Genomic DNA, 27,193 nt, shown 5'->3' on the forward strand with positions numbered 1-27,193 from the left:
CAAGAAACATTTTAACAATTATGAATCAATTTAAATGCTCTAACATTACATAAAATACACTGATATTTTACTAAAATAAAAGACAAATTCCTTTTTTAAAATTGCCAGATTAGCAAGGGAGAGAGAGAATAAAGTAAGTTTATCTTCACCAGTAAATGTAGTATATTATTTCTCTTTTTCCCCTTCATATAAGAAAATTGCACTACATGCTTTCATTGTGTTAATACATTCATCATATAAATCTCTTTTCTAGCTTGTGTTAACAGTGGGATTACTGGCAGTGGTAGTGTATCTGTATACAGTCGTGGCGTTCAATTTCTTCCGTAAATTCTATAACAAGAGTGAAGATGGTGATATGCCAGATATGAAATGTGATGATATGCTAACAGTAAGTCTGTTTGCTTTTTTTTCTCATCTTATTTAAGGTATTATTATATTTCCTGTTCTCTCTCCTCTACTCCATTCATGCAACTGTTCCTGAATAATGCCTATAGCCAGAAACATGGCTGCTCACAACAGGAAGATTATCAGTGAAGAGTGAAGGAATAAAAAAAAAATTAAATTTAGCCCTAAGGGAGTTATAGAATGTGTCCACATTATAAGATAAAAGAATGTGACATTGGTCTTTGCTACAATTTATATGAGACTATAAAAATCCAAGTCAGAAAGTTGTTTTGCTGCATGAGGCTTTCTCAAAAATTACATGAAAATACTTCTGAATGCTACAATACTACAGGTCATGCACAGAGTTGTGTGGCTATTGTAAACTACAGGTAGAATCTCTCTAGTCCAGCATTCTCTTGTCCAGCAACATCCATGGTACACCATGATTTTAGTTAGCCAAATGTCCACTTATCCTGGTTTCCCTTGGTCCTATTACGTTTGTTTTACAGCCACCAGTCCTGGCTCTCAGTGTTCTGTGCTGTTATTTAGCTTTAATTCACTCCTAATTGTCTTCTAAGAGCACAGTAAGCAGTGGAAGTGCTGGTAATGCTGTTAGACAATACTGACTTCCCATGGTCTGGCAAATTCTCTGGTGCAGGTGCCGGTCTAAAGAGCTTTAACCTATATTGCTGTGACGGACCGGGCCAGGTCTGGGCACCACTGAGGGTGTCTGCTTAGGGTGAATTGCTCAAATTCGGGGTTCTCTATAGCCCCCCAGACTGGAGACCCTCCCAAATAGGCCACAAACCAGTGCCACAGAGTGCTCCAGCTGCCGGCTCGGACAGCCAGAGGCCTGACGAGCAAAACCCCTTCAACAACCCAGCAATATCCATGCCCCAGATGGCCCCGGGCCTCATACACAGGTGAGGGGTTTTAGAGCCCAATCTCACCTTCCCTGAACAAGTTCTGTCCAGTTCCAAGAAACCAGCCACAGATCCCAGGTCAATTTACCCTGTGGACCTTACTCACAAGATCACGCTGAGCCAATCCTTTACAATCTAAAGGTTTATTACTAAAAAAACAAAAAGCATGAGAGTAAGGCTGTTAAAGTATCATACATTACATGCATCGAATCTCTCAGTTCTCGATGCAGGCTCGCAGCAGAGATGTTATAACTGCTGTCTTAAAAGTCCTTGTTGCACATCCTATGTCAGGATGGATCCACAGTTCTTCCCGGCTCATGATTCCCTGCGAGGCCACATCTGGGGTCAGAAGCCGATCTGGAGACTAAGATGGAGTCAGCCACCTGGCCTATTTATCCCCCCTCCTGGCTTCTTCCAAGCTGGAGAGAGTCACATAATCTATGACCAGGTATCTAGATTCCTTCATAGGTAGGTCTCTGGTATTTAAGAGACCTATTGTCCCTGGAACCTTGCTAATTAGCATGTCCATAGGCTGAGCCCGTTGTTCAACCACATACAGAGAAACTTCCAGTCTCCACACAGAGTACATATTCATAACTCCACACAGACTTTATACTGATATATGAAGAGCATATACAGAACGAGTAGAAAGTAAGCTTTTGTTTGACACCTCACATGCCCCCCCTTCATACCAACTTTTGGGGCAAACACTCCTCCATGGGTGCAGCAGTGACCTGGCTGCTTCCGTTAAACTCCGTGAACGTGACATTTGCTAATATTTTCAAAAATAGGAGCCTAAAGATAAGGGTTATAAAACAGGGGTGGGCAATAATTTTTGCCCAGGGGCCCCTTCAAAATTTTTTGAAGGTGCCTCGAACCTCCCCGGCAGGGGTGGGTCTAAATGGGAAGAGGTGGGCCTACCCTACCCTCAGACTATAATTGGTCCGGGGGTGGGAGAACCTCTTTGCCCCCCCTTCCCACTAGGCATCCATGCCTTGGAAGAGGGTTGGCACGCTCCCCTATCTCCAGGCCAATCAGGGCCTGGAGGTGGGGGAGCACAGGAAGCCTTCTCCCACCCTGCGGGGAGCACATGGCACTTTGAAGTGCTGCGGCCTCATCACAGGGCTGGGGCAGGGTGAAGGAATATTCACGCAGCTCCCTTGCCCCCAGGCCTTGATTGGCCTTGGGGCGGGGGAGCGCGCGAAGCCTCCTCCACTGTCCCCCCTGCCCTGCTAGCAGCACATGGTACTTCAAAGTGCCATGTGCTCCTGGCAGGGTGGGAGGAGGCTTTGTGTGCTCCCCCGCCCCCAGATCCTGCATTGCAGCTTGAGCCTCACAGCCAGCCAGCACAGATAGGGAGTTTAGCTGATTGGCAGGAGGGGGCATTGTCAAGCAGCTGCTAAATGGAGCTGCTCCCTGCGCTAAATGGAGCTGCTCCCTGCTTGAAATGGAGCAGCAAGGTAAGGAAGTGTTAATGGCTTAGATTTATGAACACCTAAAGAGACAGATAGGTGCCTAATGGGAACTGTATTTATTTTTGTTTGGCTTTTAATGGGAGTTAAACATCTGGGGTTTTCTGGACTGCAAAGCAGTTTAGGCATGTATCTGCCTCTTCCGATATCTCAATACCTCTGTATATCTGGCTCTAGATCTAAAAACCAATGCTCTCATGGGAATTGTGAAAACTTAACACTTAAAACTTAACAAAAGCATAACTCATAAATTTTCCTTGTGTCACCAGAACTGGCTGAAATATGATCACCTATTTTCATAGAGGAGAAAAACAAAGTATTAACTTTATGAATTTATTTACATTTAAAAGCATGCCATTTTTTATTTTTTCCCTTTTTCAAAATGTTCGACATCTTTTCTACTCCCCTCCCTTGGTCCCCCAAAGATATCAGTGAAATTTTTCCTTTACAAAAGCCCCTCCAAAAACTGGTGCTAACTAGTTATAAAAGGCTTTCAAGTTTGAGTTAGTGAAGAGGCATGACATTGTTTACACAAGAGGAACCATTTTGACAGTGTCGACAGTTTGGGATGAGAGTGTTGTTTTAGAAAAGAGTCCTTTCCTGCTCCCTAAAAGTGTTACACTCGGTGTTACATTCAGACGTTCGGGAGCATCTTCAGCTCTGCAGTGCAGACCCTCATAGAACTAGCTCAGCTAAAGATAGTGTGTGTATGTCTCCCTAATCTGTAACTTACACCTAGAGCTGTAGTGTAGATGAACCTTTGGGGGCTTACCTAAGTTCACTCAACAAGTCTGGGATGGAGCCAAGAATTAAGGCTGTGTATCCCAAAGTAAGAAAGAAAAAGATTCTTTTTACAATTTTTTTGGAGTGTTGCAGATATCTAAAACTCTGATCTTAATGATATTTTTTTAAAATCCTGTGTTACTAAAATGGTAAGATCTGCATCTTTATTTATTTATTAATGAAGCTGCTGTAAGTAGGACTATTATTGACTTTAAAAAGTGTTGACCCACGCTGACCTGTAAATAGAAGTGAATAAGTTAAATCTCGGCATGCTGCTTCTGAAGGGTTGCTGATCCCTGGTGTTAGATTTTGCTGATTCAGAGCAAGTTGCTTAGATCACTACAAAATCTAAAGAGTGTAATGACTTTTTGATGAATTTTTACATTTTATTTACCTGATTTCCGAATAACCAATACCACATATTTTAAAGAATTAGAAAAAATGTAGAAGAAAATATCACTAAAAACCTTTATAAAAATGCTATGGAGTTTTCTACAGGAGTGCACTTTTCTCCTTTGGGGTTGACTTTGTAAGTCTCAAATTACTGTGCCCTTCTATAATGATGCATCCAAGTTACAAATCTGGCTTCAGAATGGGAAAGCTCTACTATTCAAGGGTGTTCCATTTGTCTGACATAGCATGTAGTTCTGCGGTTTGCAAAGTGGCTCCCAGTTTTCTTGCTGCATTCCTTAATTGGATCAAATTCAGAAGGTTTTTAAGATCTGCGTTGAAGTTACATTTCTAATTATAGCAACGTGGAGATGTGTTGTGATCCTATTCTTATCGTAATACAAGAGGAGGATAAAGTATAAAAGAATCCAAACAATACAAAATCCAAAGAGTGAAAAAAAAACCCTGTGATTTGGAACAATTTGTGTAAGATGGCATGAAACGTGTAAGCTGATTATTCAGCTTCAAAAGAGAGTAATGACTGAATAAAACCCCTCAAGCCAAAAACCTATCAAAACACAAAACACTTGCACACACAATTTCCTTCCTGCAGGGAGGAAGAGAAAGAAATTAAACCACATGTGACAGATGGTAGTGGCATTGCTTAATGCATGGCTGGAAGGCTTTCAGATACTAAGGTGGCAAAGGTGACATATACACCTGAATAGAATGCATTTATTTCTCCCCATCCTTTGCAGACTACTCCATTTTCAAAGTGTGAAGGAAACTAATATGAAAAATCATCTAGAAGGCAATTTTGTCTCTTTTTTGAATTAGTAGAAATTCCCTTATTAATACAAATTAACAGCTCACAAAGCTTTCTAGTTCTGAAAAGATGTGGAAAAATACTGTTGCTCTTAATTACCATTATGTATGTTGAGAAGGAAATTAGTCTGCATGTAGCTCCCCAAGCTAAATGTGAACACTTCTGAAGTACAATAATGCTCAGTGAGAGCAAGGGTCATAGAATCATGGAATCCCTATTCTGAGTCTTTTGCACACAGGTAGCTGAATTCTTTACCCATGTTCATTTGGAGGCATACAATGCACAATTCCATATGCCTTTTCCTCCTTCTCTCACTGTCACCCCTTCCTCTTGACATACGTACATACATACATTACTTTTCAAAAATGCAAGATTTCTTGTTGTTAGTGTTGATTTTGTTCTCTTACAGTGTGATTTGTGTTCTGAAAAATTCTTATGTAAATGGGCCCTTCAGAGTTTCATGTTTATTATGTGTCACTGGTTTGATATCTCGTTTAACACCCCTTAGCTCACAGTGCAGCACAGTGGGCCGGGTTAGGCTGGAGTAACCCCCTGCCCTTGTCAGGCAGGCGGCTGCTCCAGCCCGGTGAGGCTGCCGGTTAACAGGTAACCGGTAAGCATCACCCAATCAGGATGATGCTTATGGAATAACTGGTTAACTGGCTGACCGCTGACATCCCTAATACATGGCCTGGAGTCCTCAGTTCCTTCTCAACCATCCCCGGCCTGAGCTAGAACTCCATGGTCCCAAAGTACCTAGGTAGTCAAATCATTATTTAGTGTTAGTAGTTCTAGCACACCTTATTCCCCCCGCCCCATTTAAAAAACCCACCATTTTCTTTCCACTGACTAGCCCTTCTTATGCCATGCTCACCCGGTTTCAAACACTGCACATGATGCAGGGAGCCAATGCTCGTATCCAGTCCCACTGACTGGGTAAGGGAGGGGACGGTGAAGAGGAAAGGGGGCTCTGGCCACTTCTGCTGTTTAAATTGCTGCACGGAACACTGCAGCAGTGGGGGGGGGAGGAGAAGTCAGCATTGCAGTCTGGGCAGTGCTGAGGGCTAGAGACCCTCGCACCTGCTGCACAGAGCCAGGCCCCCCACACACACCTTGCCCGGGGTCCTGTGGAAGCTGTTGGCCCCCATGCTGGTGTCAGACACTCACCAAACACTCACAATGTGTCTGTTGTCTGAGGGAAACCCACGTTCCCCAGAAGCGTACCTATTGCAGCGAGCATCATTTGCAATACAGAATCATAATGACTTGTGAAGTTGGGATGACTCATGAAAAAAGAAAAGAACCCACCTTGATTTTAAGATCCCAGAGTGGGATCTGTAAGGCTGGGAGTCAGAAAAAATGTTTTAATTCTTAAACTGAGTACATTTGATATGAGATCGTTGTGTTGTGATAAACAAGGAATGCCATATTGCTATTACAAGCAGTCCCCAGGTTACATACAAGATAGGGACTGTAGGTTTGTTCTTAAGTTGAATTTGTATGTAAGTCGGAACTGGTACATATTGTAGGGGAAACTCTAGCCAAACATTTCTCCAGAGCTCAGTTTTATTCTCCCACACCTCACTTTCCCTCAGTCCTTTATTCTCAAGCTGAGGTGTCTGCTGAGAAAAGCCGCTCTGCGTCTCCCTGGTCTGCTGGGGGGAAGCAGCTAGTGCGGGGTTGCCTCACCCCGTTTGTAAGTAGGGATCCGATGTAAGTCGGATCCATGTAACCCGGGGACTGCCTGTACTAGTCGCTCTTCAGAATGGAAGTGCAGTTTAATTATCTCTAACATGTCCTCTGAACAAGAATCCTTAAGAGCTGTTTTTCCTTTGAGGCTCTGAAGCTATACAATTTTTATAAAGATATACAATTTTATTTAAAAGACAATAGATTATAATAACAGTAATAATTATCACTTTTTTTACATTTCAAAAATAACTTTGAAAATAGTAACATCCTTTTCAGAGAGGTATTATCATCTTCACTTGATATCTGTAGATACAGTCAGACACTGCATTATCAAATAAAGACACAGCAATTCAATTGCAGAGCCAAAATTAAAATATGGCAGTGTGTGTAGTGTAGCCTCATGCTTACTGCACCAGATCATGCTGTACAGATAAGAACACATACTTACAATAGTTAGAAGTTTTTTCAATCAGATAAAATTGTAATACATTTTTCTTTTTGTTTTATGCTGAGGTTGGAAAACATGACTTTTTTTAACTTAAATCTCAGCAGCATTTCCAATCTTGCTATAAGATACCTTCCCCATCAAAAAAGAGATCCTGTATGGTCTAGTAGATAAGGCACAGGACTGAGAGTCAGGAGACCTCATTTCTATTCCTAACTTTGCCACTGACTTCTGTGTAACTTTGGCCAATTTCATTCACCTCTCTGTGCCTCTGTTTCCTCTCCTCTAAATAAATAAGATAGACAGATTTGTCTTTCTCTGCCTTGCTTATTTAGACTGCAAGCTTTTTAGTTCAGGAACAATCTCTCTGTTTCTATAGTACCTAGCAATGGGATCCCTTTCTCAGTTAGGGCTTTTACACATGACTATAATACAAATAAATAAGAAGTAGCCAAAGTCTTGGGAATTGGATTTTTGATGGTAATGTGTTCTCTCATTTTATCTCTTTTCCAGTGCTACATGTTTCATATGTATGTTGGAGTGCGTGCGGGTGGTGGCATTGGTGATGAAATTGAGGATCCAGCAGGAGACGAATATGAGATCTATCGGATCATCTTTGACATTACCTTCTTCTTCTTTGTAATTGTTATTCTATTAGCCATCATACAAGGTATGTATTCAAACCCTGTGGCCACAAGAGATATTTGAAACCATTGGAATCTTAGTGACCCATTCATCCCTCCACATACATGAAGTATATGGGAACCCTAAAAGACCAATATTTCACCAAAGAAGGGTGATGATGGCTCGGTAAGATGTGTCTGCTCTGATACTATGAATAGGGAACAGGAATGTATTTTTAAGCTTTAAGAATAGAAATATTTCCCTTTCTGTCTGTGAGGACATATTGGTATGGATATGAATTTACATTTTTGCTATTTTTTTCTTTTGCCAGGATGTTCAAGAAACATTTTAACATTTACAAATCCATTTAAATGCTCTAACATTGCATAAAGTATGCTGATATTTTACTAAAATAAAATACAAATTCCTTTTTTTTAAATGCCAGATTGGCGCCGGGGGGAGGGAAGAGGAGAGAGAGAGAGAGAGAGAGAGAGAGAGAGAGAGAGTGAATAAAGTGAGTTTATCTTCACCAGTTTTCTCCAACTTCATATAACCCCCAGAGCGAGCATAGACAAGGAGTAGGTGATTCAGAGGAAAAACTGATGGAGGTGACAGATTCTTGGGGTACAGTCTGGAACTTCTGCCTGGCCTGTCTTTAATAATACTTTACTAGCGGCAAGCTGCAAAGCTCTCCATGTGCTGTAATCACATAATCAGCAACATTTCCGGAGACACTCAGATACATTGCATGAATGCTCTCTAAGCCATTCATGAACCATACATAGGGAAACGCTTGCACCCTAGAAATGTACCATCTTACACTCCTCAAGATGTTCTCTTTAATGTGAGCTTGTATGTTCCTTGCCACTTTGTGAAAGGATAGTGGACATGCACCAGCCTTTGAAATTTGAACACACTCCCTAAGTAATTTAGACAAACTCTCTGATAAAGATATTAAAATAAGTTTATTAACTATAGAAAGATTTTTAAGTGATTGTCAATGTTAAGTGTAGAGGTCAGAGCTGGTTACATAAGAAACAAAGGTGAAATTGCAGTCTAAATTCCAAACTTTATCAGACTAACAGGGGTACCAGGTATCCGGTATTGGCCTCTGCCGGGTAAAAAAACCCAGGTGCTTGGAACATTTTTTCCCTGGTGTGTTTGGAGGGGGGCAGAGGGAACAGGGGGATTTAAAAGCTGAGTGATCTTTTTTGTGCTTTTTTTTTTCTTTTGGTCAACAACTTCGGTCACCTGGGGTTTTTGTTTGTTTGTTTGTTTTGGGTTTTGTTTTTTTGTTTTTTACTCAACCAATTTTTTTCCTGCCATTTTTGGGGGGTTTTGTGAAAGTATCTGGCAACCCTACAGACTAAGCAGGATTTGAATCAAGCAAACTTTCGTTTTCAAAAGGTATTTCAAAAGGTTTATCCAGTTTGGTTTCCCTCTTTGAGACTAACAGATTATAATTTGACAGGTCTTAACTCTATTACTTGGGCCTAAATCTTATCTCAATTTCACAGATTTTACAGGAGCAAACACCATTAAATTCAGTAGCGTTATTCTGATTTATACCATGAGGGAAGAATGAGGCTCTTTGTATGTATAATACATAGGTCTCTCACCTTAAGGTGCTTTCCCCCTCCCCCTCCGTTTCTGTGAGAAATGGGCCATTAGTTCTTCAGAGCTCAGTTAATGAAATTCCATTACTTAGGGTACGTCTAGACTACATGCCTCTGTCACCAGAGGCATGTAGATTAGGCTACCAGACATAGTAAAATGAAGTGGTGATTTCAATAATTGCCGCTTCATTTAAATTTACATGGCTGCCGCGCTGAGCCGACAAACAGCTGATCAGCTGTTTGTCGGCTCAGCACGGCAGCCATGTAAATTTAAATGAAGCGGCGATTTTATTATTTTACTATGTCTGGTAGCCTAATCTACATGCCTCTGGCGACAGAGGCATGTAGTCTAGACGTACCCTAAGCAACAAGCATAGTTAACTCTGGGATGTGCAGGATTGCGCATAGCTTCTGGCCATTCCTGTGGTATTTATATAATAAGGCTATGAACTCTAAGTACATAGTAGTATCATTTTTTTTATTTATTTTAAATAAAGACCCCATTACTCTACAAATTGTATCTACGTTTTACCTACAGTGTAAGAGAAGAGGCTTGGGCTGTACATATAGGAATCCGCTTGTCCCATAATACTCAATTAAACAAGTATTTTAAAAAGTCCAAATATCTCTCCCAGTCTAGTTGGAGAGACTTGTTTTCTTTTTGCATGGTCAACTTTGTTTCACATATTTAGACACTAGAATGATTTCATACTAGGTTTATACTATGTCGTCAGGAGACTACTTACCAATTGATCTTATCCTGTCAGAGCTCAGCTTTGGTTTCCATGGGTATGCACATTTTGTCACACTGTATTCTTGAATGTTAAGCATCATTTTTATTTAAACACCAGGTTTAATTATTGATGCTTTTGGAGAATTAAGAGACCAACAAGAACAAGTTAAAGAAGACATGGAGGTAAGAAATCGTAGACTCCTAATTGCTGCACCATAGCACACTTATGCAATGTGCTGGCGGCAGCAATGCCCATTCCTTATCCAAATGTGATGATTCAGCAGAGAGTAATTTTAAACCAACTGGAAAGTATGCAGTTTGCAGTACAACAAAGTATTCACCATCAAGCAGCACACTGGACAAGATTCTGTCCTTAGTTACACCTCAGCGAAACTAAGTGAATTCACATAAATATAACTGAAAGTCTGGTCTGCAGAGATGATTTTCTATGTCTGACTTGTTTGACTGAATGACTTTTTAAATAGGTACTTACAGCAAACATATTACTATGTCACATAAAAGCCTACATAAACAATTTTGTTAGCAGTCAATAGAAGAGTCTTAGTATCATTCCTTTTAATCAAAGTACTCTGCTACCAGCCAAGTTATAAATAGCATTTGCTGTTGCTCACTTCTGACTGTGAAAAGGGTACAATGAAGAAGGATATGTTTGGGCACTACCAGTTAGAATCATGTAGGATGATAGCCACAGTTCATCAAAACTAATATTTTGCTCTGGACACATTTTCCACCACCTGCAATCTCAGTTGGCTCTTTAGCACATCTGGCTTTTTTATAAATGATAAAATATTAAAACTAAGCCTAAACATCTATTTGTGTTCTTTCATGTGTCTTTTTATATTAATTCTAAGGATTTCATGCTATTTTAACTTTGTAAGCTGGTTCAGTTGAACAAAACTGACCTCAATGGTTTAGCGTTTAGAGTTTAGCTTGGAGTTTCCCAGTATCAATGAAACAAGATTATGAATCATAGCACTGCAAGGGACCTTGAGAGGTCATCTAGTTCAGTCCTCTATTATGATTAATCTTATGTGTGTATTTTCTTTGACTATCCTAAGTGAAAGTAGCCTGTTCCTGCAGAGTTCCCATTTTCTTGTTTAGATCTGACTGTCAGGGTTCAGAGGGCATCAGGTACCTCCAGTGTTCTGTAATCTCCAGTTAGAGCATATTCAGTTTCAGCTGGGTAAACATAACTACCATTGAGGTAACGATTCCTAGGGACTACAGTGACCCCCCCTACATTCCTTTAAGTAGACTGGAGAAAGCAAGTAGGAAAAACTGCTTTTCAGCCTTGATTAATTCATGCCATCCTTTCTTCTGATCTATTTCCATTCAATTATTGATGCCAAGGATTTTTTTTTAGCAAACAGCAAGAAGTGATTGTGACAGCAATTACATTTCTGTTCATGTGCTTGGCTGAGGGTCAAGCTGAGTTCTTAAAGCAAAAGCCTTTTAGTAAGCACACATTATGTTTCATGTTTCAGAATTTCCAAATAAGTTGTGGTGTGCTTATTGGTGGTTTTTTTTTCAAAGAAACTAGCACCATTATAGAAAATTTCAGCAATGTGTGTATTCTCTGTTTGTTTTTTTTAGACCAAATGCTTTATCTGTGGGATAGGCAATGACTACTTTGACACAGTGCCCCATGGTTTTGAAACGCACACGCTACAGGAGCATAACTTGGCCAATTATCTGTAAGTACAGAATCACAAACTCTTCAGTAACTCATGACTCACACCAGCCTTTGCAACTAATTAATCAGGCCCACAAAATAAAGGAGAAAGACCAATGTAAAGGTTTTATATGTTCTCATGCTGTGTGAGTGAATGAGAGAGGTATACAGAGAGATTCCTTTTCATTTTTCTTGTTGTGATAGGAAGTTCAAGATTAAAGGTTGCCTGTGTAACCTTAATTCAGCACATTACGCATATATATTTTGATAGAGTATTTATTTACATGATTGCATACTATTTAAATCCATGGGTCCCCACTCTCATTCAGTCAAATGATGAGCCAAGGAATGAATTACTGATGTGTAGTGAAATAATCTTGTTTGTTGCAAAAATTGCAAGGTGTATAACAAATGAAGTAGGAAACAGCTAGAATAAACAGGATAGTCTCACAGATAAGGCAGTTGAACTCTGCCCTGGAGAATGGATTCTATCACTGTCTGTGCAATAGAGTCCCTATGTACTGCTAATCAAACTATTTAAACCATTTTTTTCACAAGTGATTATTAATTGTGTAATCTTGATTATCTGGGTGCCCAGTTTGAGACAGAAGTACTTGATTCTCATAGCTGAAACTGAAGTCAGTGGAAGCTGCATTTGAATAAATGAAGTGCTATCTAATGCTAAGTACTCTGAAAAATGAGATCTTAGCTGCCTCAATCCAGACGTCCAAAATTAGTTGCCATGCTTTATATTTATATTTTATAAAAAGATCTGTCATGTCTAGAGAAATTGATTTAATATAAAAATGAGCTAGATTATGAAACCATCACGTAGTAGGTAAATATGCCAAAGCATCAAGCCTAGATATAGTATTAACAAAACTACAGGGTTATATTCTACTGTCAGTTTTTTAACATCTCTATTGACTAGTTTGAACCACATCGTCTAATAAAGCACCCTCTTTAATAAACTGCTTAATAGACTGATTCTGAAACCCTTAATCATCTTCAATAATGTTTGTTTGTGAAAACAGTTTCCTTGACTATTCATCAACATAAATGTCTACATTCAGGCCCTAATTCAGTGATTTATTTCAGTAATAATTTTCATAGCTGGGGTATGGGAAAGCTTCATCTAAGCATTGTAATTGCTAAACCAAACTTGTATCTCTCACTCTTTTGAATGTCATCCATTATTAATTTTAATCTCAAAAGTGTCAAGATTGTGTGTGTATATATAATATTTTGTATGTCATGCTTATATTGTGTATCCATGAAGAGAATTACTCTTATTTTATAAAATATAATGGCAAAAATCCATCTGTCTGTATTTCCCCTGGGTTTTCTGATATTTCTATGTGCTTGTTTCTGATTAACATATCTTTGTCTAGGTTTTTTCTGATGTATCTCATTAACAAAGATGAAACGGAACATACAGGACAGGTAAGTAAGCACTGTTTACACTGGTACTATTTAAAAAGTTCTAGTTATAAAAGACTGGAATATTCAGTAAGGTACCACTGGATGAGAATTCTAACCAATCATATGAAGCTCTCACTGTAAAACCACTGACTTCATTCAAAACGTTCCTTAAAACTGACTTATTTTGGCCAGAGTTTGATTACTAACCTTTTCTTTAGGATCTTTGTACCTGTTCTGCTACTTGATTTTTAACTTTTAAAATTTATCTCCCCAAAATAAGCATGAAACAAAAATTTGAACTGACAAGATACATAAAATCATAGAAGTCTAGAATACTAGAACTGGAAGGGACCTTGAGAGGTCATCGAGTCCAGTCTCCGGCCCTCATGGCAGGACTAAGCACTGTCTAGATCATCCCTGATAGATGTCTATCCAACTTGCTCTTAAATATCTCCAGTGATGGAGATTCCACAACTTCCCTAGGCAATTGATTCCAGTGTTTAACCACCCTGACAGTTAAGACGTTTTTCCTAATGTCCAATATACAAGAAATCATTTGACTTTTTCTTATTGACTATTTTCCTCACACTTTTTGACTATTGTTATTGTTACTTGGTTATTTTGTAGTTTATACTGTGTTTTCAAAGCCAGGAGAATGCTATCTATCTCTGTAAATACCATTTGCTCCCATCGTATTGTATAACCAGTACTGAAATGTTGTGCTTTTTACCTACTCCGTGCCCACGGTTACATGCAACACGGAGTAGGTAGTTCGAATTAGGATCTCTAATTCGAACTACTGGTACATCTCGTTCCACATGCCGCGTGTAGCCGTGGGCACGGAGTTCGGACTAAGGGACATTTAGAAATGGTGGTGCCCGGGAAGATGCAAATGAATCCCGGGATATTTAAGTCCCGTGCTTCATTTGCAACTTTGAATGCCTACATTAGCCTCCCTAGTTCGAACTAGGGGGCTAGTGTAGACATACCCATATATACATCAGGAAAGACTAGATCCCCTTCAACAGTATACAGTCTGTTAAAAGAGGTGGGAATATGGTTTGAGTGGCAGGAAACTGGTGACATGCTTGGGATAAGTAAGGCTGCTTTGCAGAGTTCTGGCAACACAATACAGTACAGGCAGAAAGCTGGTGTACTTGCACAGTGGGGAACGTCCTTGGTATAGATGTTGTACTTAAAGAATTGCGTGAGATCTTTTCTTTCTTTCTTTCTTTCTTTCTTTCTTTCTTTCTTTCTTTCTTTCTTTCTTTCTTTCTTTCTTTCTTTCTTTCTTTCTTTCTTTCTTTCTTTCTTTCTTTCTTTCTTTCTTTCTTTCTTTCTTTCTTTCTTTCTTTCTTTCTTTCTTTCTTTCTTTCCTTCTTTCCTTCTAGACTTCACCTCTCTGTCAACAGAGAGATGTAGATTAGGCATGTCGAAATTGCTAATGAAGCAGGGATTTAAATATCCTACACTTCATTAGCATAAACATGGCCACCGCTTTATTCTGAAATGTAGCTTTTTCGAAAAAAAAGTCAGTTTAGATGTGGATCTGTCGAAAAATAATCCCTTTTTCGAAAGATCCTGTAAACCTCATTTTTTGGAGGAATACAGGATCTTTCGAAAGGGTTTATTTTTCGACAGATCCGCGTCTACACTGCCGTTTTTTCCAAAAAAGCTCCGTTTCGAAAAAAAAAGCAGCAGCCATGTTTATGCTAATGAAGCACGGGATATTTAAATCCCTGCTTCATTTGCAATTTCGATGTGTCTAATCTATATTTCTCTGTCAACAGAGAGGTGTAGTCTAGACACAGCCTCCGTGTCTCTGTATCTGTCTGTCTGTCTTACACACACACATGCTCACTCCGTCTTATTTTTGTTTAGTTACCAAATTGTTCCTCCCCTTAACTCACTGGCCAGATGAGTTAGATAGGGGGGAGAGAAGGAGCAAGGTTTCTGTCTGTATGAACTGATGCACTAGTGCTGACAAGCCAAGTCCCAGGTCCCATGCAAGACACCCCACGTTTATAGGAGCTTCCCTCTCATGCAAATCTATGCACTTTGACTGTGTCAGTTCTTAATTAGATCTGACACACCTTCTTTTGGGTGTTATCCCCAATGCTGCTACATTCAGCTTCAAAGAGGGTGTTTACTTTTAACTCCAATTCTGCTTCAAAAGAGGGTGCTTGCTTCTGACTCCCAAGGCCATCCATGTGTCTGATCCTTTCACAATGAGCCCACTTGATAGTGTCTTGGTGTCCTTGGGTTTAGCTTCTATTCTTCCCCTTTTCAACTGTTGCCACTGTTAATCTTTGGAGGGGCTTGCCTTCTACACCTGTTTTCTTTGAAATCTGACCAGTATACTAAACTACTATCATCATGTTACATCTATTTATGGACTGTCAGTCTTGATTGGCTGTACATCCGTTCACATCTCATTCATCAAGAATAAAACCACTTTCAAGTAAAATGGGTAAGACCTATTCTATTTCTAGTACAAAGACATTGTCTTTACCTTCATTATTCCTAAGAACTATATCATCATAAAAAGGCTTAATACAAAGTTTCTATAAAGCATTATAAGACTACATTATAAAGCTAATACAAAGTTTCTGTAAGACATTATGAAGCTTATACCATTTCCATAAGACTTACTAATACAAAGTTTCTATATTATAAGGAGACTTAATACAAAGATTTGTCTAAGTATAGAAATCTCTATCTTATGCAGAGTTGGCATGCATGTTATGAGCACACTTGCACACCAATGATCCCTAGTTGCCCCAAGCAGCTTTTTGAGAGCAATCGCAGGTGGTCATAAGCTGTAAGGCTGTTTGTGCATGAAGGGGCTGAATCAGTCCCCAGCTAGCCCAAGAACTGGGAGACGGCAAAAGTTGTATAAAGCCACCACTGTGCCCACTTCCCCTGAAGTCCTATGCCAAACACATCTCAGTCAGATGTGAGGATTGGGGCCTTGGTTTCTTTTGTTCATCTTAAAGCTGCACACATGCAGTGACTCGTCAGATCAGATCATACTGAATTCACTGCATTATGAATAATGGTAAAATAATCCTTTTTAGCATTGACAAAGCAGCTACTTTGCTTTCAGTGCGCTCCCTGTACAGAACCATATACTATGTACATTATTTTAGTAATCTTGCCTGTTCAGTGAAAGTTGGGCTATAGCATAAGGCCTATAGTGATTATTCATGAGCAAAGGACTTAACTAAATGTCCAACAAAACAATACCCAACATTTTCCCTGCAGGAATCATTTGGTTACAATTGCCTTTGTCTTTTCTGTCCAATCACATTGTCAGATAGCAGCATAGTAATAGAGATGTAGTTGTGTTAGTCTGGTCTTGCAGAAACAAAAGACAGGACTATGCAGCACTTTAAAGACTAACAAGATGGTTTATTAGGTGATGAGCTTTTGTGGGCCAGACCCACTTCCTCCAATTAAATTGTGGAAGAAAATTGGCATGACCATATATACCAAAGGGATACAATTTAAAAACAAGTGAACACATATAAAATTGACAAATCAGATTTTAGAACAGAGCGGGTGTGTATGTGTGTGTGTGGTGGGGGGAAGAGGTTAGTGTCTATGAGATAATGATATTAGGAGTGATAATTGGGGAAGCTATCTTTGTAATGGGTAAGGTAGTTAGCATCTTTGTTAAGGCCCAATTGTAAAGTGTCAAATTTAAGTATGAATGATAGTTCTGAGGTTTCCCTTTGTAGTCTGGTGTTAAAGTCTCTTTGAAGTAAGATACATGTAGTGAGGTCATTGAGACAATGCCTAGTCTGGTTGAAATGACAAGAAACTGTTTTTTCTTTGTGAAACTGTCCGATGTCTGATTTGTGGGCATTAATTCTTTGGTGAAGTGTCTGAGACGTTTGTCCAATATACATAGCAGACGGACACTGTTGGCACATGATAGCATAAATTATATTTCTGGATGAACAGGAATATGTGGTCTTGTTCTTGTAACTGACATGGTTAGGTCCAATGATGGTGTCACCAGAGTAAATATGTGGACAAAGCTGGCAACAGGGTTTGTTGCAAGGGAAAGTTCCAGGATTGGTATTAGTGTGTTATGTCCTGTGGTTGTTGGTAAGAATCATCCTGAGGTTAGGTGGTTGTCTATAGGAGACTAAGGGTCTGTCTCCCAGAGCCTCTCTGAGTGTAGTATCCTGTTCCAGTATAGGTTGTAGGTTATTGATAATGAGTTGGACGGGTTTAAGTTGGGGGCTATAGGTGATGACAAGTGGTGTTCTATTGTTGGTTTTCTTGGGTCTGTCTTGAAGTAGATGGATTCTAGGTATTTGTTTGGCTCTTTCAATTTGTTTTTTTATTTCCCTGGCAGGAAAGTCTCCCTCTTATTTCACAGAGGTTGTGAAGCACACAGCAGGCCACCCACCACCTCGGGGGTGTTCTGGTCACTGAATAGAGGAGAGGAGACTCCAGAGCCTCCCTTTCAAGCAGCCAAAGGCACCCTTCACAACAATGGGGTACCTGCTGAGCCTGTTGTTGAAGCATTCTTTCATGGAGTCCAGGTGTCCCATATAGAGCTTCATTAGCCAGGGCATCAAGGAGTAGGCTGTGTTGCCCAAGATGAAGATAGGCTTGTCCATCTCCCCGACCCAGATGGTGTGGTTGGGGAGAAATGTGCCAGCATGCATCCTCTAGAAGAGGCTGGATTTCCTGAATATACGGGTGTTGTGCACCTTCCCCAACCACCCAACATAAATGTTCATGAACGAGCCCCTGTGGTGCATTAGGGCCTTCAGGACCATGGAAAAGAACACCTTCCTTTTGGTGAAGTCCAAGGCATAGTAGTTGAGGGCCAAGATGGGGATGTGGGTGCGATCAAAGGCCCCTCTCTCCCACAATTGAGGAAGCCCATGGTGTCAAAGCCAGAAATGATGGGCTCCACGTCACCCAGGCTGATGACCCTCCACAGCAGGTCAGTGTTGATGGCCTTCACCACCTGTAGAATCACTGGGTTGCCACCACCTTCTTAGTAAAATACTAAGAGTCAAACCTGTATGAGCACAGCCCCGGCAGTCCATCTCCCCACACCAAACTGGTTCCTCACAGAACAGTAGCTGTCCAGTGTGCTGAGCTTCCAACGTGCAATGGCAACATGCTTCTGGAGGGAGATGGCACATCACATGGGGGTGTCCTATTGCCAGAGGGGAGAGGCAAGCCACTTGCAGAGCTGCAGGAAGGCATCCTTCTGCATGCAGAAGTTCTGGAGCCACTGTTGGTCGTCCCACCACTCCACGACAATGCAGTCCCACCTGTCGGCACTGATCTCCCGGCACCAGAAGTGGCGGTGCATGGTCTGCAAGGGAGGATGGAAGGAACTGTAGTGCATGAGGAACACTCAGGCCAGGGTGAGGAGAAGCCCCATTCTGAGCTGGTCATTGTGGTCCTCTAGTGCCATGAGGGCAGCCTTCATAAACTGTGCCAGGAGGTGCAGCAGGTCTAAGATCCAGTGACTGCTTTGTAGCAGATTCAGCTCCATGGTTGAAGTGTTGTGGCATCCTCAAGGGCAGCCAGAGCACACGGTGTGAGTTTGCTGTCCCTCAAGGAGGTAGGTAATGGGGAAGAGTCTGAGACACAGATGTAGAGGGGAGGCCCTTTAAGCTGAGCCTCAAATAGCTTCAGGAAGCAGCAACAGGAAGTGAATGCTGTCCTGATGCCCTGCCTGGAGTGCTTCCTGGGGGGTTTAAATGTGATTCAGGCTCCAATCAGTGTGGACGTGCTATTTCAATACAAATCTTCACTATTTCAATGGGAATTTGTAGAGTGGATTTGTAGAATGGACGCGCTCACATATATATATGTGTGTATATATAAGTCTGTAACATTTGTGGTAATAAAGACGTCTTTCTGGCAAGCAGTTGTCTGAATTTCTTCTATTTTTGTAAAATAGGTAACCACTTGGAATTGAAAATGAATAATCTACATTGACATGCAGCCCATTAGTGTTTGAAACAATATTCTTACTTATACAAAAACTCACCCAAATGGAAAAAATTACTATTAAGGAAGATTGCTCCTATTTATGGATTCTACCAGAAACTTGTTATTCTTAAACCCACTGTATTATTGTATGTATTGCACACAGGCATGTTTGAAATAGCTGATGAAGAAATTCAGCTGAGGTTCCTTTAAGGATCATTAAAACTCAAATCCTTAACTGCAGTGGGGTATTGCAGGCAACTGTACCTGAGCTTCAGTTTGCTCCTGCACATAAAAGAACAAAACTAGTAGTTGTGTATTGTCTCCATTTTTTATTTCACAAGAAAGAAGGTCAAAATTCCTGAGTTCTTCCAAAGTCTCTTTAAACTCCTCCCTAGCCTAACATATGTGAGTGTTTCTATAATATTTTCATCCAGGCGACAGAACTCCAAAAACCTAGACAAAAATGAATGACGTTGTTAGTGTTTTCCATCACTGTAGATCAGCTTTTAATTGAATCATCATGTAGAGCAGCAGGTAGTCTTTTTGGAAGGCGGAGGGATGGCTAATATACTCTCACTGAATCAGACTAATTATTCAAATCTCTCGTGTCTTGCAGGAATCATATGTATGGAAAATGTATCAAGAACGGTGTTGGGAGTTTTTCCCTGCTGGTGACTGCTTCCGAAAACAGTATGAAGACCAGCTCAATTAAAATACGAATGAAAATTGCCACGGAAAATATGTCCATCCTTTTCCCAACTCTCTAGGGAATATCTGATTTCTCAACTCTCCAAAGCTGTGTGCTTTTTGGAGCACCAAAGCTCTGTTTCTGATTACCTGACTGTGCTGGGTTTTTTCTTGTTTATTTGCTTTCAGAACAATGGAGTAAAGAACAATGAAAATGTAAAAAAACAGCAACTCATGGGGAAAAAAAACATACACCCACACATAAATCCTCATACATAACATGCACACGCACACAGAGGCAATTATTTTACGAGACTGCCAGATAAATCCCTTGACTATGAGAACACATATGGGGTAATGTGGTAGTGGCATTCATTCAATCTATTTATTTCATCATCCAGGAAGAGACTATATAGTTCACAGAGCACTGTAAAGGATTGTTTTGAACACTAAGTTGTGGGGAAATAGTGCCTTACTATATGTGGGTTGAGCTATGCAGCAGATGAGTGCATGATGCCATCTTATCTTTTTTTTGTGCCCTCCCTTTCTTCCCAGTTAATATTTATTTTGTGTTTTGGTGGGGGGAGGGGTTTGATTGTGCACACCTTTTTAATAAGACTGTGGCGTGTCTCAGGACAAGAGTAGGTTATTCTCATCAAGCTACATTCACATTTACCTTCTTTTTCTGTTGCTCTTATTTTGGTAATGCTCTGATGCAACACTGCAACTTTATGAAATCTTTGTATGAAAACAGACTGAAACACACTTTGAAAAATATTTCATTGCATGTTTATTATGCAAGTTTAAAACCAACAAACAAAAAACAACAACCTTCAGAAGCAAGTTGATAACATGAGAAAAACATTCACAATAATTATACTCATAGTAATAAAGTGTTGTGGGCTTTATTGTACATTTGAAACGTATCATCAGCCAACAATGTATATGTTATGAACTTAATGGTAATTTTGTTTTTACTTCTTTTTCTTTTCTTGTTTTTTCCTTTTTCAATAGTGGAGTTAAAGATTTTCATGTTAAACCTTTTTTTTTTTTTTTTTTTAAATCAAAGCTGAAGCAATATCCATTCAGGGATTCCATCAGGTCCATCATGAAGCACCAATGATGTGTACATCACTCCATTTTGAGTCCTTTTCAATTGTAATGACAGTCTTTACAAATAAAAAGAGAAATTCAGAATGGAAGCAAGGTGGTTTTGCTAGCAATTTGAGCTTTTTCTTGCTGAGTTTGCTCTCTAATACCTGATTTAACAAAATCAGTCTTGTAAACAGGAGCACTCTGAAGTCTTTATGTTTAAATTATTCTCCTCCTGTGATCTGTGATGATTCCTCTTTGCACTCATAGCCCACAACTTCATCTGTCGTAAAGGCAAATTTAGTATCTTCACTAGCACTCAGAGTAGTAGGCGTTATGAATATGGTATTTAAAAGAAGACACAAGCCCAAGCTACAAAAATTTTATTTCACTCCTCCCGCACCCCATCTTGAGGGCTATTTAAATGTAAGATTTCTGTTCAGCTGACTAGAAATATGGGTGCCATTCTTTAGGTCCAGAACAGGGTTCAGGTTTCAAATACTCTTACTTTCCAGGGCCGTTTGAACCCAAGATGTTGGTTTATACTGATGATAAAAATAGGAGAAAGCTACCAGGAATTGATTTGCTTTCTTACTCACTATTCCTCTGTGATGTTAGCAGAACAGATTTTCCCTCTCATGTATGTACCCAGAATAGTTTGTTATCGTTTTAGCACTTGAGCACCAGGGAGATGGTATTGGTTTAGTTTTACAGATCAGTGAAGTACTTGTTTCAAAAATTAAATTCAGAAGGAAGAACATGGACTTTGTAGACAGGTATATTAATAAAAGAGGGAAATCTCCTTAATGTTGACCTTCCATATTAAAAAGCTTCTGCTGCTGCATTCTCTGCCATTTGATTCCAAAACTGTTGCATCCAATGTGTGTGAAGCCACATTGAAGCACAGTGATCCCATCTCTGTGTTTGGGGTCAGTAGTTGTGATGGAACAGATGCTTACCTTTTCATTATACACATCTTTACGCACTCAATACAGCTGGCCCCCACATTCATATGGACAGATACATCCTTCCAGCAGATAATGGGTTCATTCATGAGAGCAAGATTTGGCTGGCAGTGTTGGAAGTCAGCGGAGGTATGCTTCGTGGAGCAACTGTGGATCTCTTGTGCTCTGCATCTCCTGCTCCCTCCACTGAACTACAAACCCACAGTTCACTGCAGGGACCTGGATTTGGTTCTTAAAACATAAATCTCCAAAATGGTGAGAATGGAAACCCTTGATAAGACTAGAGAGTTATGTTTTTCTCCTAAAATTGTGAATTTTGAAGAACTCATTTTGGTTGTAATAGTGACAATCAGTTCTTCATATATGAAATCCTTCAAGCAAATCTGTCAAATACTGGACCAGGTGGAAAGCTATTCAAGTTTGTGGAGTATACTGCATTTTGGATTCATGCAAAAAAGGAAGGGAAATCTTTAAATGCAGTAGTTTTTAACAAACTATTTATCTCTGATTACTTAGGTTTTTGTTGGCACGTTTCTGAATGGGATGTTGTAAAAGGAATTGAGCATAATGAATAGCTTATTCAAATGACTTTTATTAAATTCCATAGAGCATTAATTCTTTTGCAGTTGTATGGAAAGAATTAAACTTTAAAGGAAGTCGGAAATGTGCCATGGGAGAAAGCTACTTCCAGTCTGAAGTCCAAGACAATGTGACAGTGCACCATTTGAAAAAAAATGTCATTGTATCATGTCTAAGAATTCAGTTACAGTACTTACCTAAGGTACTGTTAGATATTTTAAGGTCCAATTACATTACGTACATACATTAACATTTGCATTTGCAGGTTGCAATTGGTACCTTGTAGTTAAGGTATGAACAAGTTACACCAAACATTTTGAGACCAGCTGTTTATAAGATGTTAGAGGGCATTTGCATGCTGGGTACAAGGTAACTAGTAACCTTATATATGCTGATGTTGTATATTCCGGTTAGTTTTAGCAAATAAGTCAAATGATGCTGAAGGAAAAAAAACACACAAAATAGGAAATAAATGAGGCTGGAGGTTGAAATAACCATTCACCTGTACAGGCCAGTCCCTTTTGGTCAGGCTTAGGGGCCTCAGAAGGCTCCAATCTATGTTGTACCTCCCGTCATTGTAGCCCCTTTCATAAGCTATAAAAGTCGTCTTATCAATCCACAGACATCAGTCTGTCATTTTATTAGTGATTTTGATAGAATCACAGAAAGAAGAAATAAAAACCTCTTAGTCCTTCAGCGCTGGTGCCCCCCACCTCTGTATTTTAGAAGATTGCTCCCTGTATCTTTGCCTCTGTTGTCTTCTCTAAGCCATTCTTGAAGAGCTATGTGACAGGGAAACCACCTGGTGCCGGGGGCAGAGAGAACCCCACCCACACAGCCCTACTGGGCATGCTCCGAGGGGAACTGGGGTATAAAAGGCTGCTGGCCTGCTCAGAAGGGGCAGACCGTGGCCCGAGCTGGAGCTAGCGCCCAACTGCAGGAGAGGGAGTTGCCAAGAGGGCTGAAGGAGCTGCTGCCAGGCCCCAGCCGGGCTTGCCCCCAACAACGGAGCTGCCGACTGACCCCCTGTGACCCAGGCACCGGACCAGACACTGCCAACCCCGACGCTGCCTGGGGAAGCTGCCGCTACAACCATCCAACCAACGCCGACAGGTGGGACCACGACAGGCCGGAGGCCGGGGGTAGGAAGTGACCCAGGGCAGGGAGCTGGAAAGGCCCCGGAGGTCTCAGCGCATTGCGGGGAGGAACCCCCCTGAGCCAGTGGTGGGAGCCGCCCGCCGCTGATAGGGCCCTGGGTCGGGGCCCAGTGGAGAGGGAGGGCCCGGGCCCCCCTACCCCTGCTGCCCTGAATCCCAGCGAGTGGGGAGCTCGGCTAGAGGACTAGGCCGCAGAGCCGGCGTACGGAGGACTAGGCCAGGAGGCCGTATTTCCCCTAAAAGAGGGGCATTGCACTTTGGGGCTAGCCCAAGTGGGCTGAACTATGCCTCAGACAAGGGCGGCAACCCCAGTTGGGGGGAGGGGAGGGGAGCGACAAGCTGCAAGTATGGTGCATCATGAACCTCCACTGATGAGTTATCTTACTAATGTAACATTTTCTTTGTCTTCCATAAGGTTTTCTTTTTTCAGCTCCAGGCCATTGATACATCCACTATGATCCTCTGGGACAGTGACTAATTCCTTTCATGTACACTGTTACCTTGAAATATTTCTTGGCTGTGATCATTTTCCACCTTTTTGTTTTCTAAACTATAGTGCATTTAAGATAAGAATTTCCTTCCTCCTTAACTTACCAAGTGTTGTATCAGCTTAATACCTGGTACATCCTCAATGAAGAGAGAGTAGCCAGTATTTCAAAAAGCTGGGGCAGATTAGTTTGCTGTCTGTCCTATATCTAACATAATTATCAAAAATGTAGCTCTTTCAGTCTCTCCTCATATGTCTTAGTCTTCTATCCTTGTTTGGTTTTGGTTGCCTCTCTGTTTTCTTAGTCTTCCTAAGTAGTTGGGGGCAGGACTACATACAGTATGTCACATGGAACCGGACCAGGGCTAACGGAATATCAGTAGTACTGTTTAGTTGACATGTAGTAACTTACAAATACACCTAAGAATAACACTGGCTTTTTCACAGAAGCTTTGCACTAAAAGCTAGTCTTTAGTTTTCTGTGTCCTCCTTAGACCTTTCTTGGATTAGCATCTGTTTCCATGTGGGCTGTGAGACATTTTAATACTATCTGTGCAGTAGGTTGTCTTTATGGATGTGTTTTGTGTGAAATCTTGTTTGAGGCACAAAGACCTGACTGGCATAAGTGGACAAAGGAACCTTTTCTACCAGTGCTGAAGTTCTCCGGTGGCCAAGCTTCATGTACATACAGGCAGTCCCCGACTTACGTGGATCCGACTTACGTCGGATCCCTAGATACGAACGGGGTGAGGCAACTCCCGCACATGCGCAGCAGCATTCCTGGGGCTCGCTCACCTGGGTCCTAGGATCCTCCTCCTCCTCGGGCCGGCTCCGACTGGGGTCCCGCAGAGCTGCCGGGCAGAGGAAAAGTGCCTCCCCCCCACCCCCCTTCCAGCAACAGGCTGCCCCCTCCCCTGAGCAACAGGCTGCCGAACAGACAAAAGCAGCCTCTCTGCCCCTCCTCCCCTCCGGAGCGTAGCAGCGTCCCCGGGGCTCGCTCACCTGGGTCCTAGAATCCACCTCCTCCTCCTCTTCGGCCGGCTCCAACTGGCCTCTGCCTGCAGCAGCTGGCCACAGGGACAGGGATCCCGCAGAGCTGCCGGGCAGAGGAAAAGTGCCTCCCCACGCCCGCTGCCCCCCCCCCGTGGCCTCGCACCCTGCACGCTGCCCCCTCCCCTGAGCAACAGGCTGCCGAACAGCAGACAAAAGCAGCCTCTCCGCCCCTCCTCCCCCTATACATGCTGGGCTCCCTGGGCAAACAAAGACTCCACCAAAACAAACAAAGTGCTGGCCTCATTGTGTTAGCAAAAAAAGGACCCTCCTCCTAGAACCCTGGGTGGTGTGTGGAAATAAAGCTATTAGCTCAAAGCATGGTGCAGAGCTGTTTAGTATTTGATGAGTTACTCCTTTAGTCCTGAGTTTGTCACAGGGACAGAAATAGATGTGAAATCTTCTGAACAGGGGAACAGACAGCAAAACAAACATTAGAGGGGAGTTAACCTTTCCCTATACTATCCAAAACTAAAAAAAATGTTTGGCTAGAGTTTCCCCTACAATATGTACCAGTTCCGACTTACATACAAATTCAACTTAAGAACAAACCTACAGTCCCTATTTTGTACGTAACCCGGGGACTGCCTGTATACTGTAAAGTGAGGCCTGGAGTCACAACAGAGCAGTATGAATTTCTTGCACACTGCAGAGTTTAGCCCTATCACAGTTTCCTGCCCATTGGTATAACCATGGGCGGATGTACAACTACATGGTCTAGATGACCAGGTAATGGATGGGAAGAACTGAGCCTAAATACACTTGATATATCAATATACATTTCCTGAAAGTAAAATACCAAACAAAACCAAATTGGGCCTAACTAATCCTTGGTGTAATTCCTTCTCACTTAAATGAAAGATTTAATTATCTGCTGACACAATTTCTTCTTCTTTCAGTATCATCCCTATGAGTGCTCTACTCCAGGTGTAACTTCACTTTTTGAGCCTTTCAATCATTCAAGTGGCACCTGTTCACCTGAAGTGGACTACCCATAGGGACACACATTTCTAAGAAGAGCAATTTCTGCACAAGGTGAGTAATCTCTTCTTTTCTGTCTTTTAATGCTTCCATATCAAATTTGTGTAAGCTAAATAATATAATGCATATAATATCATAGGACCTCAGAGTTACAAAAACTAGAAAACTAGAGTTATGAACTAACCTGTTGATGACACACCTTATTTGGAACTGGAAGTACACAAGGAAGTATGGCAGTCGTCTTTGCAGCGATGCATGCGTAGGGACCTGGAAACCCTTCTACAATCTTGGGAACACCCACCTGAAAAGTGCCTAGCACAATGTGGTGTTGGTCTGCAACTAGAGCTCTTGGATTTTATGATAAAACAAATAATAATTGTATATGGCTGCTGCAAAGATAGAGCCTTTTTGAGTCTGCCTCACCCAGGTCCTTGTGTTCTTAGCTGGCTGAAGTAACTAAGGAAAAATGAAATAGGCTCCATTTAGTGAAAAGAGAATACCTTCCTTTCCCTTGCCTGTGGCTTCGTCATGTGTTTTGGCTTGGCTCTGTGATAGCTGAGATTACAGAGCAGGGAACAGTGTGTAGTAGGTGTGGCCCTACTCTGAAAAGTGATTGTGTAAAAACACCACCTATTTATGTAACTGTTCTCAGCCTGTTTCTACACAGAGTCAGAGCTTCTTCTGCAATAAAAATGGATTATGAATTTTTGACAGCATGGAGTCATCACATAGATATAGCCGGACTCTATTCCACCTTCTACATTAACAGAATTGCTTACTGAGTTTGTCAGCTTCACCTATGCAGGCCATTATACACCATGGGTTTGCATAGATTATTACTGAAACGATAATGTGAAGACAATGGGGAGCACAGGTGCAACTGAGGTCCTAATTCAGCTATATCTCCTCTATTTATAATGCTGGTGGTTATTTGAAAGGGAAGAGCCCCGGTAAGGTTGTTTGAAAGACATAAGGTGAAGGAGATGACTGTTTAATTGCAATTTCCATTTGATCTAGAAATCACTAAAATGTAATAAAAATAGGCTGGGTACACATCTTTCTGTCATCTTCATGGTAATTTTTCTGAGTAGGATTGTGCTTTCATAAATGTCCTTCCATCACTGCTTTGCTTCTGGCTCAAAGGAGAGCTTAATTATTACATTACAGAAACTCAGCAGTTGGGCAGCCGGGAGGAAAATGAAACAAAGAAGGCAGTGCC

The 27,193-nt window shown here is 41.2% G+C and overlaps 1 protein-coding gene across 1 annotated transcript in view; it reads left to right on the forward strand.

The window, feature by feature from the left end:
• RYR2 (ryanodine receptor 2) overlaps positions 1 to 21,547 on the forward strand; it is a 648,519-nt gene extending 626,972 nt beyond the window's left edge. Inside the window, exons 101-106 of the mRNA XM_075924816.1 lie at positions 254 to 388; positions 7,429 to 7,585; positions 10,007 to 10,071; positions 11,503 to 11,603; positions 12,973 to 13,024; positions 19,593 to 21,547. Of these exons, the coding sequence (XP_075780931.1) occupies positions 254 to 388; positions 7,429 to 7,585; positions 10,007 to 10,071; positions 11,503 to 11,603; positions 12,973 to 13,024; positions 19,593 to 19,688 (606 nt within the window). The 3' untranslated portion in view covers positions 19,689 to 21,547. The remainder of the gene's footprint in view (positions 1 to 253; positions 389 to 7,428; positions 7,586 to 10,006; positions 10,072 to 11,502; positions 11,604 to 12,972; positions 13,025 to 19,592) is intronic.
• The last annotated feature ends 5,646 nt before the right edge of the window (positions 21,548 to 27,193 follow it).

The sequence above is a fragment of the Pelodiscus sinensis genome, chromosome 3 (assembly GCF_049634645.1).
Source record: "Pelodiscus sinensis isolate JC-2024 chromosome 3, ASM4963464v1, whole genome shotgun sequence".
NCBI classification, from domain to species: Eukaryota; Metazoa; Chordata; order Testudines; family Trionychidae; genus Pelodiscus; species Pelodiscus sinensis.